Here is a 21204-nt window from a genome sequence, read left to right as displayed (position 1 = left end):
GGTCACACAGCTAAGCAAGTATTAAGTGTTTGAGGTCGGATTTGAACTCAGGTCCTCCTGACTTTATCCATTATACCACTTAGCTGCATCATTTTCCTTCTATTTCAATGCCATATTATGCCTCTCCTTCCTAATTCTGCTCTCTGTAGTCCAGCAGGGCAAACCTAATCTATTTTATTCATGACAGTCCTTCATATATTTGGAATCAGTTATCATATCACTTGAAGTCTTTGCTTCTTGAGGCTAAACATTCCCATATCCTTTAACCAGTTGTATGGTACCGTTTTTGAGTACCCTAGTTATCCTGGTTTTTTATGAACACTATCTTGCCAATATCACACTAAAATTTGGCAAGTAAAAATGAAAAGAATATTCCAGATGTAGTCTGATCAGGGGAGAGGTTGGCATTTCTCTAATCTCTTTTCCCCCTGAATTTGGTACCTCTCTTAATGTAACCTGAGATAGCATTAACTATTTTTGACTGCCAAGTAATATTGTTGACCTATATTGTATTTATGAACACCAAAACCCCTTGTCCTTTTCACATAAAGATCTTCCCAATCTTGTATTTTTGTACAATTAATTTTCCCCCCAGTCCTGACCTTTATGTTTCTAACATCTTTTAGATTTGACCTCTCATTCCAGACTGTTGCAGTCTCTTTAAGCCTAAGTTGTTTCATCCAACACATTACCTGTTCTTCCTATATTTTTGTTATCTATGAAATTGACAAATTTGTTATCTCTTCCTTCATCCAAGTCATTGGTAAAAAATATTGAGAAGAATAATGCAAAGGCAGAACCTTGGACTACTCCAAGTCAATCAGTCAATTATTCATCAAGGTTTCATTAAATAAGTGCCTTGTTTTAGCCAGTCATTGGAAATTCAGACAAAATTGAAGCAGTTTTTGCTCTAAAGGACCTTGCATTTTATCAAGAAAACCATATGTTCCTATATTAGTAGATGATGATGATGATGATTTTTGCCTTCTTTCTTGAAGAAGACCACAGCATCAGGGAGGTGATCTATGCCAAGTCACCAACCTCACTTTCTTCCCCAGAGCCATCTGGGTCCAGTGGCCAGATATGGATTAGGATGGCTGGGAATGATCCTGGATGCAAGGCAATTAGAGTTAAGTGACTTGCCCAAGGTCACACAGCTAGGTAGTGTCAAGTGTCTGAGACCAGATTTGAGCTCGGGTCCTCCTGATTCCAGGGCCAGTACTCCATTCACTACAAGACACCTTGGGGAAAAGGAAGGCATTTGCTGTTGGAGGGGATCAAAAAAGGCTTCAGATATATGAGTTAAAAGATGTGCCTGAAGTAAGGAGAGAGAGAACATCTTAGGCACTCCTTCTGTGTCAAAGGTTCTTAACATTTTTTTACAGATGTGTCATGGACCCTTTGGCAGTCTGGTGAAACCTATGGATCTTTTATCAAAATAATATTTGTAAATTAATAAAATACCTAGTAGAATTACAAAAAAATTAATTGAAATCAAGTCATCAAAAATATGAACTTCTGCCTATCCTGGTCTACTTCCTTCAACTACTACTCTTTGGCTCCAGTCATTCAATCATTTCTAAATCCATCAAACTGTCAACATTCTTTTTTGTCCCCAGTGATGTCATAGAAGCCTCCAGTAATGTTCTTACTGAGCTGCAACTGTTTAGAGCATCTTTATGATCAATCAATCAATCTTAATTGCCTATTCTTGATCAATCCTTCCAGCTCTTGTGATCATCAGTGTCTTCACTAATTATTGGAGTTCACCATGATCTCTTTAAGTATGTAGGACGTTTTGTTTATACCACTCATCTGACATTTAAGTTATGTCTAGATTTTTTCTTTCTGTTTACATTGTAAACTCCTTTAGAATGACGCATATTTATTTTTGTTTAGTTTTGGAGGGGCTTTAAGTGATTTGCCCAGGGTCACAAACCTAGTAAGTGTCTGAGGTCAAATTTGAACTCAAGTCTTCCTGACTCCAGAGCTGATGCTTCATCCTCTGTGCCACCTAGATGCCTAGTTTTTAAGAAATTCTTCAAAGCTTTTAGCATAATGTCTTTGTATATTATATAAGGAATACTTCATGTTTTGGAATGAATAACTATTTTATAAAGTTTTAAAGCTATCTCATGCTTCTAATATGATCTTTACTTTTCTTAATTTTTGCTTAGTTTATTTAAACTTAATTTCTTGATTGATGTGTAATTAATATCCCAAATGAAAGGCAAAAAGAAAATAGCTAATATGGCAGAATGAGGTAAGGGAGCAGGGTAGAGAATCAGTTTAGTAGCTCACATTTATATGGGACTTGACAATTAACAAAATCAGTTTTCAAATCCGTTGAGTTAAATTTTGTGAGTATTATTATTCCTAGTTGCTGATAGGGAATCTATGTCATAACTATTAAGTGAAAGAGTTGGGACTAGAACCCAGATCTTCTAACTCCAGTATGAGCTTTTTTGCTGCTGTTCTGTGCTATCTGTGTCCGGATTGAAAGAGATCTATTTGCATTGTCCCTTTAAGTATTCCAGTGTATGTGTGCAATTCTACTCAAGTATTCTGTGGTTTTGTTAAAGAGAAAATGAATCCTTACTATAAAAGGAAGAGTAAATATTAAAGAAAAATGTAAATAATTTAATTAAATGCTATGGACTTAAATTCTCTCTGCTTAATGAACTTAATGTAGTAGTTGAAATATTGGGGGAAATTTAAAATGTGAATAAGGAATTAATAGGTTTCAAAAATGTATTTAACAGCAGAATTCTGAGATCTTATACTTAATCCTGGCTTTTTTCTCCAAATGGATCTTGTGTTTGCTCTTTGCCTGATTAGAAAATACAATATCTTTTTGTATATTTTTCCTCTAGTTTTATTGACTTGATAATAATTTTGAGAGATTTTTATTTTTTAATTTATACTTGTTAGGGTTTATGAAAAATATTTAAATTAAACATTAAGACATTTGTCTGTTTGAATTTTATTATTATTCTGAGTATTATTTGGAGACATTTAAATTATAATGGGATATAACTTTCTGAAAATAAAGACTAGAATGTGCTAATTTTTCATATAGTAAAGAGGCTAGCTTTTCCATCAGAACAGCTAAAATGCACTTATGTTTTTTTCAAGATTATTAGTTCAATAATCTCTCTATCTGGTTAATGTTTAAACAATTTGTTTTCAGTGTTTTGTCCAAATTCTAGTTTGTAAAATACTTTTAATATTTAGTGTCTTGTGTTCCATTTTAATACCCTGTATTCCTTTAAGAGACATCTTAAAATATTTTACCTCTTTCATATGGCATTCAAAAATATTAATATTAAACAAATTTTTATACACAAATCCGTGTTTATGAAATAGTCAACTCCAAATACACAAATGCTAAAATTTTTTAAAAGTGATTTGGGAGGGGAATACTATTAAAAGCAGAGGTCTAGAAATTGAAAAGCAAATCATTTCCTATTTCATCATTTCATTTTTTAAAATGAGTATTTTATATTCTAAGAAATATCTCACTAATCTGCATTTTGGACAAGTCATATCAAGATTTTCTGATCATCATCTATTACATTTATGTCAAAAATAAAATTAATTTAAATTGTGACTGCCTTGATTTTATACGGATATTTTTTTTTCCCAAGGAAATAGAGAAACTGAAATTAGAATTGAATGAAAGCAGGCAGCGTATTGAACAAGCACAGCAGGATGGAGCAAGAGCCAGAGATGAGTGCATAAAACTGACAGAACTGCTGGGCAAAACTGAGCACCAACTGCACCTCTCCAGGTACCCCCTAATCCGATTAAATGCCAGAGCACAAATTTCGTTCTACTCCTTTTTTTTCCACAGGCATCCAGGCAGTTGTTACAGACTGGCTTAGTCATTCGCTTCATGCACAGCTTTCAGGCATATTAGGAAACGTGCAGACACGGAAGTAAAACACACAGACATGTGAATGATAAGTGTGGCTTATAGAAAACACAATCTTCCTTCTATAAAACTCACATGTACAAGGGCTTCACTTTCAGAAAATGCAAAAAAACACACTTGGTACCCCAGTCTGAAAGACCTGGGCTTGAACCAGAGTGAGCATTTTGGGGAAGAATGTTGAATGCTTCTGATGTGGAAGGAACTGTAACATAATGTGATGTACAAGGCAAATTGAGAAGAAAGAGAAAGAACTTGTGAAATTTGAGTGGTAAATGGTATAAAATTTGAGATGAAACTGAGTGCTATTATTGACCCATTAAAAAAATGTGTTGCTAAGTTTGTGTTGAAAATTAATTATATTGTTACTTGTAGTGCGATATAAAGGTCTTTATTATAAAACTCCAGTGCTGTGTACCTGGGTCCCCAAAAAGAATCAGAATATTCCAAGAAATAAATATTCTGAGTGTATTATTAAAACAAGAAAAGAAAACAAATAAATGTTTTAAGTTATTCGCTTTAGTGCTTCTACATATTTTGAATTTTAATAAGATTTTTTCATTTGCATATCAAAAAGCTCCATCTTCATATATATATTATATATGTATATAATATATATATATATATCATATGGTCCAGAATCTTGCTATCTAAATACATACAAATCTTCATGATACTAGGTTCTAAAATCAGTTAGACAACAGCCATCCATTCACACTAGCATGTTGAATTTGAACTATGAAATGGGGACTGATCCCTTTTACATTAAATATGACAATATAATTCAGAACACGGTACAGTAACAGATGGAGGAAAGCACCACTTGAACAGCCTGCATTTGGAGAGAAAAAATATTCTAGAGGTTGATGAACCTCCGTAAGTTTTGGGGTAGTGTTAAGATGTCTTTACTTCTGCTAAAATAAAACTTTCTTCAAAACATTTTGTTATGATAATAATCCAAATGGTATGCCAAATTTCTCTTTGCAAAACACAAATCTAAAATAATACCATCTATACATGTGTGATATCTTGGAAAAATCCCAATAGCTGAAACAATTTATCAGAAAAAAATTGCTTAATAATGCAGAATAATAACTGTTCTTTTAATGCAAATTTAAAGTAGTTGTAGAATCAGGAACATGTCAGTGTAGTTGATATAGTTACTTAATCATGGAAGTTTTAGAATTTAGCTTCATCATGAGAATGTTAATATTGTTTCTCCTCTGTCAGACTACCATTGAGAACCAACCATTAGTGTGTTAAGCATTGCTATGTTACAGAAATGGACAGCTTTTATTGTCTCAGTGCATCTGAGGACCAGTAAATAAATATTAATGCTGGATTTGCCCTTATACCATTCTGTCTCATTCACAGAGTTAATTTCAGAAGTCAAAGTCCATAGTCTCCTTATGCAGTTTTTCTTTTCTTGTAAAGTCTGACAACCAATTTTTTCCTAAGGACAGCATTAAGATGCAGTAACTGCTAAAAATAGATGATTGACAATTAGTTTCTTTGTTCTTCTTAAAGAATATTTTATATTACCTTAATACTTTGTAAAATTGTTTTCAGTTGATCTGATCTGGTTTCAGAAAACTGCATACCTAGTTCCCAAAAAATTAGACCTTCCAGTAAGTTCTTGTATTATTATTCTTTTTCTTAATTACAGCTTCCTTCTGAGTCTTCGTTACATTTTTAGCAAAATAAGTGCTTATAAAATTGTAGGTGAATTAAAAATGCAGAGTATAGACAATGAATTAAAAATGCAGAGTATAGACAAGATCTACCCATTTTGTGCAAAGTACAAGATTGTTGATAAAGTTTTCTAATCTTAAATAATGTTATTCTGATTTTTAAGCCTTTTTTTCCTATCACTCTTCTTTATTCAACCAGTATATCCACTTCAGTGCATAGAACAGGACCTTTTATGCAGTAGGTGCTCAATAAATGTTCATTGAACAAATTAAATACATTCAATTTGATGCTTATGAACTTTTTTTTCTATTTCAGTTTAGAACAGCTGCTAAAATAACAAACTGCAAGGCAGGTGGCTAATCACCATATAGCTTCAACTTGAACATTTAAAACTTCCATGTTCTAAACAGAAGTTCAAAAATGTAATTTTAAAACTACATGATAAATAGTTTAACTATGAAAATGAATCCAGTTCTTCAGGGGAGAGGAGAAGAAGATGATGTAGAAATATGTGGATGATCTGAGGGAAAAAAATCCTCACTTCTCAAATCTGATTTATACTTTCTTTCAAATGTTAAGAATTTTCCCCTTTAAAGTTTATGAAAAACAAAAGACAGAACCTAGGAATTCAGCATTTATTAAATGCAGTCCCTCTGATATGCTTTATTTTAGTAATCAACTTTCCATTAGCTTTTCCATGTGGTCCTTTAAGAACAATCTCCACATAAATAGTTTTCCAGAAAGGCAAATTCAAGACTTTCCCTGATCTACTGTTAACTTTCCATATTGGGGTCAGTTAAAACCGTAAAAAGGCTGTATTGCTACTTTACTAACTAGTTAAGGATTGAGAATGAGCAGGTGGAAGGAGAACTAAGCAGAGAACAAAGTGCATTTGATAACTATTTCTATTAAATATTTTTTTAATATGATGATGATCTGTGTTCTAATCACTAGCTATAGCCAAAGATTTTCCAAGAGCCTAAGAATAATTTATCTCTGTTTGCCTTTGTAGAAAATTAAAAATTTTTTCCCCCAGTTATTGCACAGTATATCTAATTGAAGGATTATAGATTTAGTTCTGGAAAGGACCTTAGATGTCATCTAGTCCAACTTTTTTATTATTTTAGAGAGATTTTAAAAAAATTGAGACATTGAGAAGTTAAGTGAATCTCCCAAGGTTATAATGATAAAAAGTGGTAGAAGTCAGATCCTGTGATTTCCAAAACCTTGGACTCCTTCCATTTTCCAAATGAAACATCAAAACCAGATGTTCATCAGTTGTTTAAAAAAAGAGAGAGAAACAAAACAAAACTCTGATGTGCATTATGGATTCCATCCAGTTCAGAATTCTTACAGTAGGTTTCATTAACAAGCACTGTACTCTCAGGTAACATTTATGTAGCACTTTAAATTTCTCAGTCCTTTTTTAAGGTGAATATTTAGATATTACTACCCTCACTACACTGATGAGGAAAGACTTACAAATGAAGTAAATGCCCTAAATCTCACAACTAGTAAGAGGCAGGATTCAAACTCAGGTTTCAGTTTTGCATTCTTTCTACTCTGTCCCACTTTGCTTGAAGGTCAGACCTCAGTCCTGAATATGTATCCATTTAGAAATAAAGGGAGAAAAGACTTGAGAGGCTGAAGTGGCACAAAGTTTTACAACAGTCATGCATTTTATTCCAAAGGAGAGACTTTTACCTGAACCCAATGACCAATTTTATAGTAATTGTGACAAGTTTGATTATCTAGTTTATCAATCAAGTGTATCTTGAGAAGTGTGCCTTCTGTAACAAATCAGAGTAAGTGGAACTGGGCTACTGGAGCCAAGTGCACATCTTAGATAGAGCACCTTGGGGTTCCCATTAATTAGTTACATGTCATTCCATTATTCAAAAGCCTTGATTATTCCCCATTGTCTACGGAAGTCTTAAGTTTGCTTTTCTGACATTTAAAAACCATTATCATACCACATTCCAGCCTTACCTCAAACTAATAATCTTATATATTAAAGGTCCCTCACCTTTTATTGTGGCATGGACCCTTCATGTATGGTGACATTTAAGTTGCCCATTTCAGAATAATAGTTGTTGCCTACATTCACAATTGGGTGGGGGGGAGGACTAATTTTCAATTAGCGGTTAATGAAAATAAAGATGTAATTTTGTTTTCCTTCCAAGTTCAGGAAACTCCCTGAAATCTATCCACAGCTCTTATTAAAAGGTCTTTGCACTCCAGGTTAACCTTCCATCTCTAATCAAACTAAACTGCTTGAATTTTTATTTGTATACTTGGCAATTCCTTGTCACTTTTCTCTTTTCTTATTCCCTGTATTTGGAATGTCCTTCCTTTCCCTTCACACCTTCAACGCTTCACTTAAAAGCCACCTTTTTTCATATAACTTTCTCTGATTGTCCAAGTTGGAAATGGGTGCTTCCCCCCATCCTTTGAACTTCTATAAAACTTTGTTTTTTCCCCTTTTGGCATTTATAAAATGATGAATGAATTGTAGGATGTACTGTATAACAGCAATTTAAATGTATGTCTCAATTTGATTGTAAACTCAAAGGCAAGGATTTTTAGACATCCTTAATTTCTCTTACTGGGAAAGAATAAATATGCTAAACTGTTTGGCAATATATATTTCAATATATGTTCAATTTAAGACTTGGATTCTCTGTTCCTATAAGTTTTGGTCTTAATGGATTATTGAAGATATGGACCTTTCTAGAAATTCTTATTTAATACATATGAAAAAGTTCTGTGTGATTTAAAATTTAACTTTCCTAGAGTTATATTTTTATGGATTGGAGCAATACTCCATTACTTTTATTCCTCATTATCTCAGGAAGCAAAGTTGTTTTCTTTTTTAAATCCACACTTAAATATACATCCCACTTAAAATTTGGAGAAATTATGAATAAAATAAGTTATGTTTATACTATTTTTATAATTAGATGATGACATCATTGATGATGTTCACATACTTGAAAATATGAGGCAAGATGTCTTTTCAAGAGGATTGGAAACCCTTGAAAGGAATTCACTAGGGGCTAGCTAGGTGACCTTAGAGTCAAGAGGATGGGAGTTCAAATCTATTCTCAGACATTTGACACTTAGTAGTTGTGTGACCTTGGTTAAGTCACTTAACCCTGATTGCCTCACATCTGGGGCTATCTCCAGTCGTCTAGATTCATATCTGACCACTGGACCCAGGTGGCTCTGGAGGAGAAACTGAGGCTGGTGATCTACCATAGCATCCCTTCACTCAAATCCAATACATGTGCTTGTCATGGCATCACCTTCCTGATGTCCTGGTTTTCTTCCAGAATGAAGGATAAATATCATCATCATCATCATCATCATCAAGAGGATTATCCAAAACTCTAATGTTGATTATATAATTTAAATAGCATGTATATCCTTGAAAATACATATATAAAGTCACAAATACTTTAAATATAAATAGCAATCACTTAGATTTCCAAGTTGTAAACTCCCCCAGGACAAGGACAGTACATTATACTGCTTTGTATCTCCCACAATGCCTTCCCTTTCTACACAGTAGTGAATGCTCTATAAATACTTACGATTGACAATACTGTTTGCTTTAAAAGAAAAAAAGACAATTGGAAACGTAAGTGAAATGTTTTTATGTAGTGGAAATGACATTTACTAGCTTCTTTTGTAAATTTTAGTTCTCACTTGAAACTTCCCATAACATTTCCCCAAGGTTCTTTAAATTTCATTCTCCTTTTATGTTATTTAACTTAATTTTGAAATTCTTTTCTTCTTATCCTCTTTGCTTCATTTTCCTATGAGTGGGCAAAGAAGTTTTTATTTTATAGTACAATGAAATATTTTACATATTTCATTTTTTAAACTTCCTTGGGAATATTTATTTTTTAAAGTGAGTACATAAGATTTTTTTTAAAAAGCCATAATAACATAAAGAATCAACTTGTTATTTGTACAGCATATTAAAATAATGGTTTTTAATATTTTCCTATTTTTCTTACCATTTGTTGAGCCCAATTTGCCTATCATAAGGGCATATGTAAGTAACCCTCAATCTGGAGGTAAAATTACATCCCCTTCCCAAATATTATCTTTCTGAATCACAGTCTTAGTTCAAGAGTAAAGTTCTGTCTGTGGCCAGGTGACTGATTTTGCAGCTTTCTTTTCTGCTTAAGAAAAGAGAGTCTGTACCATTTTTTTATGTAGCCCATTAAGCTAGAATAAAGTATAGGATGTACTTAGGCATATGCTTTCATTTTTTCTGTGCCTCTCCATATATACTATTTCTTTAAATAAGAGGTTGAATGATAAACCGCTGCTTATAGCAATGTCCTACATAGTTATCCCAACTGAAATAGTAACTTGATGTTATGAACTCCATCATTTAGTCATTAAGTGTTAGGCATCTACCAAAATTCCATTCACATCACTTTATCTGTGCCTGATGAGTCAATGACTAAACTATAGTTTTTACACTTCATTAAAATCAAAACTAGAGTTATCAGTTGTCCATGACTAATATGGATATATGTTTAATAGAGTTATACATGTATAACATATATTAGATTGCTTTGGGAGGGAAGGAGAAAAATATGAACCTCAAAACTTTACAAAATATGATTATTGAAAACTATGCATGTAATTGAAAAAATAAATAAAATATTTTTAAAAACAGCAGAAAAGAATGCTCAGTTATAAATATCAATTATCTTTAAATATAATATAAATTATCAGTAGATAGATTTTTTTAGAGACCAATATCCTCAAATTCTTACTGATATTCTTTGACATCTTTTTGCTGTCTCCATTTACTTTGTAAAGTGTACTATTTTTCTCTTTTTTTCATCTTGAGATCTAATTTGAATCAATTAAGAGAAGTTAGCTTTATTTATCTTTAATATTTTGCTTTAAATGAGATTATTTTCTTTTGCTGTAATGGGAATGGGATATGTTGATATGTGGAGCAGGTTAGTGCTGAACTGGGAAGGTGGTCATAGGAAATTGTAGTTTAGTTTTCTTGGCCTGCATCATGCATCAGCATGATCTATTCCCATTACAGCAAAAGATAACTCATCTTAAAAGTTCAAAAATATTTCAAAGTAAAATATAAATTAATTTTGAAATTATTGATATAGCTCTGTTTATCATGGATATAATAATTAAGGATGAATTCTAATGACAAAATAGCATTTATGTTGAACATAGGTCCATTCTAACCCTGAGATTCTAGGATATCATACTATTCATCCCTGGACAAAAAACTAAGAGAAAATATTCATTTGAAGATTTCTGAAACCTGGGTTCAAGTCCCACCTGTGGTATATAACCAGCTGTTTGACTCTAGGTAAGGTATTTAGCTATTTAATGCCCCAAATACCCTTAAAGGGATACATTTCAGAGCACTTGGAAGTTTTCTTTGGTTGAAAAAATGTTGAATTTCCTCAACAGGAATTAAAATTATATCAGTTAAATCACAGGTCTGGATAACAAACAAGGAGAAACAAACACAAAACTTCAACATTTTTCTATGCTGAAATTTCTCCTCTTTCTCCTGTATTTTGTTAAAGAATTTTTATCTGATGTTTCCATTTAAAATTAAGCTAATTTTTCAAGTATTCCTTTCTTGAATAAATTAGTCAAAATGTGTCAAAATAATTTTAAATGGATATATGTGCAACCAGCGTCTTGAAGTCTGGAAATAGATGGCCTTGGTGCTGTTTTAAATTAAATGAGGTCTATTTTCCCTCCCCTTTCCAGTCTCAAAACAGTCTGTCAAGAAGTCACAAAGGAAACAGACTCTCTCCCACACCTTCTTCTTTCCCCAACACACCCAGCTTCCTGTTTGATGCAGGTCACTACTATCTGATCTCTCCTGTCCATTGTCTGATACAGCAAATCTAGTCTGGGATGGGAAAGATTCACAGTGTAGCAGAAAAGGTAATTTCATTTCTCAAAGGACTCCTCTTATTGTTCTTTGGATCCCTGATATTTCAAGACAATGTAAATCATCCCATGTTCTGAAGAATTACAGAAGAGGAAGAAGGGTTTTCTCTCCTCCATACATAAAAGAATATAGTAATTGTATCCTTTCCCAACTCATAATTGAGACCAAAGTTCAGTGAGAGAGATGGGACTAAAACTCTAGAAAGAATTAAACCAGTGACCCCAATTTAGAATAATTTCTTTAAAAAGGGGGAAAAATTAGATCTCATATGTTATTTAGAGGGAAAACAAGTAATAAAAATAAAGAATCTTGGGCATTTATTGAATATTTGCTATGTCCCTGGCACCATGTTAAGCACTAGAGATACAAAGAAAGATGGAAGCAGCTACTTTGCTCCAGTAACTTTGATCCTCAACAATACAGAAACAACTAGTTGCTCATAATATACATATGTGTGTATAGAGAGTCATTGCAGAAGGGAAGACACCAACAGCTCTGGGGATTGGCAAATCAAGTTAGCAAGCACTCACTGTGTGAAGGGTTAAGAATACAAACAAAAAAAACAAAAGTCAAAAGAGTCCCTGCTCTCAAGGAGTTCAGAGTATAATGAGGCAAATAGCATGATCAAACAACTGTATCCACCCAAGATATAGCCATGATCAACTGGAGATAATCAGCAGAGTGGAAACACTGGCCTTCAGGGGATTGGGAAAGGCTTCTTGAAGAAAGTAGAGTTTTGACTGAGATTTCATGAAACAGAGATGAGGATGGAGAGAATTCCAGACATGGAGAACAACAGGTAAACATAGAGGAATCAGGAAATGGAATGTTTTTGTTTAAGAAACAGCAAAGAGTTAATTGTTGGACAATAGAATATGTGAGGGGAGTAAATTTTAAGTTTAAAAGGTAGGAGGGGCCAGGTTATGAAAGTTTTTAAAAATCAGAAGTTGTTCTGTTTGATCCTGTAGAGGACTTGCTAGAATTCACAGAAAGAGGTTAACTCTTAAGCTTTTGATAACTGAATGGGCAATAGATTGGATTGGGACCTCCAGAAAGAACCTGGAGAAGCTAAGTGGAGTTGAGAAGAACATTCTAGGCCTGGGGGACAGCCAGTGGAAATGTAGAGAATCAGAAGACAAAGCATCTTGAATGAGGGAACCAGTGTTACTAGATATAAAGTCAGCAGTCGTAGTGGAAGTGGGAAAGGAGATGTCTAAAAAGATAACTACAAGAAAAAGTTCTTTGGAATTAGATCAGAGAGGGTACCCAACTGGGTGAAATGGGTTCTGACAATTCAGTCTGCCATTGTAAGATATTGTCATCGTTAATATGTTTCTCTGTATTGAAACACACCATCCACCAAGATAGGAGTTAAAGTAACCAACCTTGGATAGAAAGAACCATGTGCATGTGTAGGGACAGGCAAGGCTTTTGTTGTTGGTGGTGGTTTTTAGATGTCATATCCTCTTTTAACTTGTCACTTGTGAGCCTAATGGGTAGTGCTCTAGGTTTTGATTAATTGAATTTTGATATTGTTTCTTAATTCTGCCTGTGAGTAGCTACTGTGGCCCTTTGGTAAGACATCGAAAAGCAAGCTCTGCATTTGATTCCTTAGAATTTCACAAGGATGGTTTGAGAATGAAACTAATATGTAAAATTAAAGGATTATAAACAAAGGATAAATGTCCTATAAACCTGAGATATGGTTATTGTAATACAATTTCAGATTTTCTATTATTGTTAAAATCTTTCCATATATAGCAAATTAATGCTCACCCCCAAACATTTATCAAATCTGTTTTATCTCAGGGAAGAAATTGTGAGAATTATGGGATTATAAGATTATTTAATGAATCATACTTTTTTTTAGTGGAGTAATGATGAGGTAGAGACAGGAAAGTCTTCCCATATTTCTTGATGGACTTATTGTCCTTGTTTTCTCATATTATTCTTTATTGTAAATTTAAATGGACTTCTATATCGTTAAGAAAATGTTTTGCTGCCATTGACACTAAAGTCTTTTTATCACAGAAATATCTAATTAGAAACTGTGCTACATCCTAAATGCTTCATGTTCGGCTTTGCCTTTCAGCAGTTTTACTCTGACAGAAATATTTTATTTTTAGGTTTTTTCCGTGTATGAGGCATTTTGTTTCCTTGTATTTCCCTGTTAGATTTGAATTGGTTGACAGTGTAAGGTTTAGAAAGTATGGTATTCTTACTAATCAAAGACAAAATTCATTTCCTGAGGAGATAGACGGGGGTGTCAAAACCATAGATTAACTCAATCAGATCCCGTACCCAATCTCATTTGCACAAACAATTGCTAAAAGTGGAAGAAAGAATGACAGCATGAGTCAACTCATGTAACTAATAAACTTTTTAGATTCTGTTTCATATGTTTGCTTTTCATTAAATTCAGGAATGGCTGCGACTGTGTTGTTGTGATTCAGTCAACATTTATTCCTATCTGTTTTTCATATACAAAGGCACGGGGATGCCAGAAAATAAACTGTTAACGGAGAATTAACTTCTTTGGCATGCTTTCATACTTATCTTCCAAATTAAAGAAAATGAAATGGGCAGAAACAGAGTGTAGATTACCTCCTTTTTGTCAAAAATGGTGGGAATTTGAAAATTAATAATAAAAAAGGGAACAGATGCAGTAACATGCCAGAGGGAGATTAATGTGGAGAGTAAAATCTGTGAGCAACAAAACTGAAGCAAACTGAATCAGTGGGAGGTGGTTGTACAATCAAAATCAGGATAAAAGAGAAATTACAAACAACCCTGCACTTGTCAAAGTAGTAGTAATGAAATCCTGACTCTGCCAGCAGTGAGAACCTGTGTTAGCACTTTGGGGTAAGGATGGTAGCCGGGTGCCAGGTAGGAGGGCAGTGTTAGGTTGCTGGGCAGCAGCCATCTTGTGTAGAACAGATGGCACTGAAAGCTGGCAGGGGAGGGGCTCCTTAGCAGAACTAATCAGACAGTAACAGATAGGGCAGCTGGGAAGACTGACCACAGAGAGGGAGTCTGCAGGGTAGCAGAGTGCCATGATGTTTGCAGTGGTGTGCCCATTGGTCTGAGATAAGACCTTGCAATGTCTTTTCAGTTCATGAAGTATGCTTAAACTTTATTTTTAAAAATCAGTTTTGTCATATCAAAATTGGGGTAAAACAAATATCTTATATCTAAATTTGTTTTGTGGACCCCTTCCCCAATGAGTTTTCAACCTTGGTTTCCAAGAAACTTCTTTTTTCTATTCTTATAATAGAGAAGAAAATGCACTACTACTACTACTACTTTGTAGTACATAATATACAGTAAATTATACAGAACGTATTAAGTAGAGAGTTATCTCACTTGTTATGCATCAGAGAAATTGTACTATCTTGTGTTTAAAGTTGGAAAATACTTTATTTGCTATAATTCCTTCTATATGTGCTTTATACAATTGGGAATTAGTAAACAATTATACAGTATAGGCATATAGTCTGATTTTTAATAAATTATTTAATCTGAGTTACATTTAACTCAAAGCATCTAATACCTTTTTCTTCTTTAAACTTTGGCTTGGAAATTAAGTGGTGTACATTAAATCAAAAATCTCAAAAAGGCAGATTAGACAAAATGATTTTTAAAAAAATTCAAAAGGGCCCTGGCCCATGCAATAAAGTAATTATTCAGTATGATATTTTAAAATGTAGAGTTGGGCATTGGTGCAGAAATTATTTCTTTAACAAAGAAATCCAGATCTTCTACATCTGTTTTTGAACTTGTATATTTCTTTTTTGCAGAAGGTTTATAGCTTGGCTCAATTAATTCATTTTTTAAGGGGGAGGGGAAAACATTACCGGGATGTGAAATAGGTGGTATAACATAGCCATATGCTATTTATGCAGCAGTTTCTGCAATAAATCTAATTTGGTGCTGTCAAAAAATTAGACTTATTTGATATAGCAGCACATTAGTAAATGATTGTGGCAGATTTAAAGTTGTCATTCAGACTGCTTATTCTTAACAGAATCTCGCAAATCCTTTTTCCCCCCTTGATCAACTCTATGAAAATGTCTCAGTTCTTTGTCCTGCAATTCTGCAGATTTTTCCACATCTGAAAAGGAGATCTTGCTTTAAGGTAATTGAGGAAGGGGGTGGAAGAATGAATTATCTCTATACTTAACAGCTTTTTTGAATGTAGAGTCAGAAAATCAATAAAGTGGAGGAAAAATCAAAGCTCTTTTCCCTTACCCTAGAACTCTTTCTAGTTCAGCAGAAATGTTTTATCTCATGCAGTATGCAGATCCATTAAATTGCTCTTCTTTATACTAGAGGTAAGATGTATTAACTGACATCATAAAGCTGTGTGCTGGTGGTGTCGGAAGAAAAATCTTGAAGAATTTGAAGGAAATCTGCTCCATGACTTCATCTGGCAGTAGCTTTCGGAACTGCTTTACCACCAAGTATTAGGACCTGACAATAATGTTTCAATTACTTTTTGGGTTGGCTAATTTGTATAAAATAGTGGTTCAAGTACTAGTGTAAATCCTTAAAACTTTGACCAGTTTTATTTTTTTAATATAGCAATAACTATGTGTTTTAATCCAATAAGATTAATACTGTACTCCGAATTCCTAGATGTTTCCATTTGAGATAAGCATAATGTTGCTTATGTCCTTGTATTATTTTTCTTTAGTATTTTGGGAGTGGAAAAGGTTTTTTTAAAAAGGTAGGCATGGGGTCTCTGTGTGTGTGTGTGTGTGTGTGTGTGTGCACATGCACGTGAGTGTATATACATATGTGTGGTATATGTGTTAAATCAAGTACTTTTTAGTTTCTCTATACTCCTATCACACAAATTTTCCAAATAATCTTTCTAACTTATAACAGAAGGCTTGTTTAATTAGAATGAAAAGTTCCTTCAGTCATTTAAGATGCCTTTATTGAAAAAAAAATAGTTTGTTAATGTTTCTTTTATGCAGCAATAGAAACTGGTAGAAGTGGTCATATTTCTGCTATCTTTTCAGGACAGTTCAGAAGCAGGTATTCAGGTACCCAAGCTCAAACTATTACTGAGCAAAGATATTCTTATAGGAAGATCTTTTAAAAAAGTTAAAATAAAAATCACCAAATTTGTTAGAGGCAAATTAAAAAATATTTTTGAAATAGCATTCATTTTGAAACTGTATTCATATGGCTATAAACTAATTAGAAATAATCTTTTTAGAAATACATCTTTAAAAATAGTTTTATTTTGAACTAGGTCAAATTAGATTTTTTATGTTTTTATAGGAGCTATATATAATTGGAAAGTTAATAAAATTAAAATAAAAACAATAAAAAGAATAGTTCCTTCACTTAGATTTAACCCAGTTCTAAAATAACTTACTGTGTTTTGCTTTTTAACGAATTATATTTTTTCTTATATAATACTTGTGAGTTTTTAATAATACATTTACAGTAAACAATAAATATGTCCCTACTTTGAACTTTATATTCAGCACCAAAATTTTTAAAATCAAGAATTTGTTGCTTTTTTTTTGGAGATTAATTCTCTCACTATTCTATATCTCTTAGAGAATAGCAATGAAATGTCTTTTTAAAATATATTTTCATAGAATTTAGAAAGTAGATTAGCTTAATTAGATGTTTTAATATGAATGTTAAACTAAAATTAAGATTTAGTCTTTGTCCAAATTCTTCAAAATATGAAACTGGGTTTGTTCTCTTGTGAATGAAATTTCTCTCAGGTTAGCTCATGATTAAAGAACTAAAAGGGTTTTGTTAATCATTTTGTTAGATAGTTTCCTCTGAAACAAATGAGTTCCCTTTCTCTTATATCAACTATATCAGGTAAAAGAGTTTACTCTTTAGTATATTTTTCCTTCCTAAAATGTATTATTCTCAAAGACACTTGTAAATAATTTAATAGGACATTCTTCTCACATCCTGTTTTTGAAGGGATAAATGAATAGTTGAATTGCTACTGATGACACAGAATGAACTCTATTGACAATATAAATTTTGCCTCATTCGTAACAGTAGCATTACATGTTTATCCTGTTACACACCAATAATATTTCTTTAGTGAGATGATGCATTCAAAATGAGAGTATATATTAAAATGTAATTTTATCCAGAGTGATTATTGTTTAAGCTAAAATGTGCAAAAATTGATTTATATATTACAAATTAATTTACAGAGCTGGTATTAAGAAGAAATTTGCTTTATTTTAATTCTCTTTTTTATATTTAAGGAAATTCATTGTAAACGTACATTTTGGAGTTTTTCTCTCTTGCCTGCTTAATTCACTAATGAAGTTATTTAATTTCTTAAATGTAGACTGAATAACTTGTAGCAAGTTATTAAAATATTTTGATTGTACCTTAAATCTTTTCTTTATTTTGCTATTCATCCATAGAGTAAATATGCAATAATGATAAGTGCAAATACATGGGCAGAAAATACATCACATCTCTAATTTTACAAACGATCATTAAAATACTATATCTTACTACTTTGCTCTAAATTATTGTCTTCCCAGCCCCAAAAGTAATTTTCACAAGTACATTACTGTACAGAACTTCATCTTCTGCTGGTTAGCAGAGGAGGATTTAAATCCATGCCGACAGTTCATTTGACAATGACCTTGAGGGGCTTTGCTTCTTGAGGAAGAAAGCAGAAGCTTGCGGTAAACAAAGTTCACTTCTGACAGATGGATTGAATGACAGAAAGGTTGCAAGTGCCAGAATAGCCCTGGCAGAGGAGGAAATGTTCAGTGGAATCCAACAGGAGAGGAGGTGTGAACAGGTGCAGGGTTGCTGACGGAAGGGGAACCAGATGGAAGGAGCCAGAGCCAGTTTATTTAAAGGAAAAGGCAGAAAACATTGAAAGGCTGTGCGATCAGTGGCTAAAAGTGTTCATAGAGGAAGGTAAAAATTCACAAAGCAAAACTGCACAGTGGGGTAGCTAGCACTTAGCATAATGGTAGTAATTTGTGAGTTTAGTTTGGAAGTTGCAATTGAAATACGTTCATCCTGGCTCTTGACATCAAAGATAGATATTTGAAACTTGATTCTTTTGGGGGGGAAAGGAAGATAAACTCTTCTCTCTGTCCATTTGTATTATGATTCCGTTATCCAAAATCTCAATTTGGATAATACCAAAGTTGTGTCATCATCCAGAAAAGAAATTTACAGTGAAGGTTAACAGTCAATTCAAATACATTTTGTCGACTCTCAGTTTTGTGCCACATAAAGGGAAACAAATTCAACCACTGTTAGGTGACATCTGTAATATCTCAGCAAACTTGCAGAGTATTAGTATATTAATTTTTTTAGGTTTTGTTTTTCACTTTGCAAAGTCTCATTTGCTGTCTTCATTGGCATAATTCCATCTTAAAATAGACCTCTTCCTGCTATGATTCCGCAGGTTAATTCTTGCTGCTGAGGCTGTCCTGATTTTCATTGACTCACAGTGACCTGCCTTCAGGCAAACACCTGCAGATGCTTTAAGACAGAAGCAGTATACTCTGAGACATGGGAAGGATTAATGCATTTTCTTTCATCTATGAAAATTAACTATTTTACACTCCAAACCAAAGCACTACTTACTACTTGTCCACTGGCCTCCCAGTACTATTATATGACCTCCTTCTACCACGGTTGCCTTCCAAGAGTTAACTAACTCTCAAACACCACCAGCAAATGATGCAGGGAAAAAAATAGTTACAGTAGTAAAATTTACATAAGGTACTGTGAAATGGCAAGAAAATGTCTTTCAGTTTTTCTTCAACATCATCTCCCCCATTTTGATCTGGATTACTTTGCAGAAACTGAATAGTTACAATGAATAGACCAAGCAGCAAAAGCACTTAACTTCTCATGTGTTATATAGAGTTGTTGTTTTCAGTTGTCCAACTCTTTGTGACCCCTTTTGAGGCTTTCTTGGCAAAAATATTAGAGTAGTTTGCCATTTCCTTCTCCATCTCATCTTACAGATGAGGAAACTGAGGCAAACAGGGTTAAGTAACTTGCCCATGATCATACAGCTAATAAGTGTCTGAGGTAGTATTTAAACTAAGGTTCTTTTGACTCCAGGACTGGCACTGTGCCTCCTAGCTGCCCCATCATAACTCAATAGGTGAGATAGATCTGTCATATTTGACCTGAGCTATTTGATATTAAGATTTAAGTATAATAGTCATAGTTGTGTTCTGTAACTATTTCCGCTGGCATTTTGTTATCATTTATATTATTCAACTATTTTTGACCAAACTATGGATAGCAATTCTGTTATTTTTAAAGGAGATACTTTGGGTCTAGATGATCATACTGACCAAAATTTTTTTAATTCTATTTAAGGCAATGTGGTTAAGTGACTTGCCCAAGGTCACATAGCTAGGCAATTATTAAGTATCTGAGGTCCTTCTGACTCCAGGGCCGGTGCTCTATCCCCTGCAACACCTAGCTGCCCCTCATACTAACCAAATTTTCAAGGGGAAAAAAGTGTTTTCCAGATTTAGAAAAAATAAATGTTGCCATGCATGTTAATTTAAATTAGTCCCATAATTATACCTAATTTCCTCTTTATATTTCATACAGTTTCCTAAGGAGTTGTCATCTAGCATCTATCCTTCATGATTCATACCTAATAAAATCTATTGGTTAAAAATCATTAATGTAACTACTAGGTTACTCAATAGACAGTTCAACTTGAGAGTCAGGAAGACCTGAGTACAAATCCTGCCTCGGATATTTCTAATTGTGTTATTTTGGGCATATCTTTTAACCTTTTTTCAACCTTTATTTCCTCATCTGCAAAACAAGAATAATGATAGCACTTATTTCAGAGTTTTGAAGATCAAGTGGGATAACACATATAATGTGCTTTGCAAACTGTAAAACATTTAAATATTAGCTGTTGTAGTTATGATATTCTAGTTTTAATATTGTATAACTCTTCCATGAGAATATCTCAACTTCTTAAAACACTTAATAATTCATTATTACTTTAGTACTGCTGTGTAAAAGAACAACACAAATCCACCTGGATCTGTGGATATTATGGATGATCACAAAGTTATACAGATCAAGAGCACCAAGTAGAGGTTTGTAGAGGAGTAAAATTTAATGTTCAAGCTGCTGCAGGTTAAGGTAAGTACTCTCTGTAGTCAAGTCCTAAAACATTGTTCAGTAGCTATGTATACAGCATCAAATAATGAATTAAAATTATAAAGTTCAGCCCAAAATTTATTTAAATAATTGGTCTCCATGATACAAGTAAATATATTTTTCACTTAAAGATTTGTTTGTGTGGTGTTTTTTTTTGGATTGCTGAAATCCAAGAGTTTCAAGCTAATATAAATTAGGAAAAATTTTCTAGATCATGTATAAAAAGACTTAAGGTTTAGGACTGGAAGAAAGCTCAGAGGTCTTATAATTTATCCTTCGCTCTATAGAGAAGTGCTGAGGTCCAGAAAAGATTTGGGGACTTGTACTTTTCAAACAAGTAATAAATAGAAGAACTGAGTTTTTAACCTGTGTCAAAGAGATCATTGCTGCAGAGCTGGAAAGGATCTCAGAAGCCTCCTTGATCAATCCCTCATTTTACCAATGA

The 21204-nt window shown here is 33.3% G+C and overlaps 1 protein-coding gene across 5 annotated transcripts in view; it reads left to right on the top strand.

The window, feature by feature from the left end:
- SDCCAG8 (SHH signaling and ciliogenesis regulator SDCCAG8) overlaps positions 1–21204 on the top strand; it is a 296601-nt gene that overhangs the window by 146414 nt on the left and 128983 nt on the right. For all 5 annotated transcript variants that reach the window (XM_074222889.1, XM_074222887.1, XM_074222888.1 and 2 more), the window contains one exon: positions 3648–3790. In XM_074222889.1, the coding sequence (XP_074078990.1) occupies positions 3648–3790 (143 nt within the window). The remainder of the gene's footprint in view (positions 1–3647; positions 3791–21204) is intronic.

Source organism: Macrotis lagotis, chromosome 2 (assembly GCF_037893015.1).
Source record: "Macrotis lagotis isolate mMagLag1 chromosome 2, bilby.v1.9.chrom.fasta, whole genome shotgun sequence".
Taxonomy (NCBI): Eukaryota; Metazoa; Chordata; class Mammalia; order Peramelemorphia; family Peramelidae; genus Macrotis; species Macrotis lagotis.
Note: the sequence above shows the minus strand (reverse complement) of the source record. Positions and strands in the feature narration are given on the sequence as shown.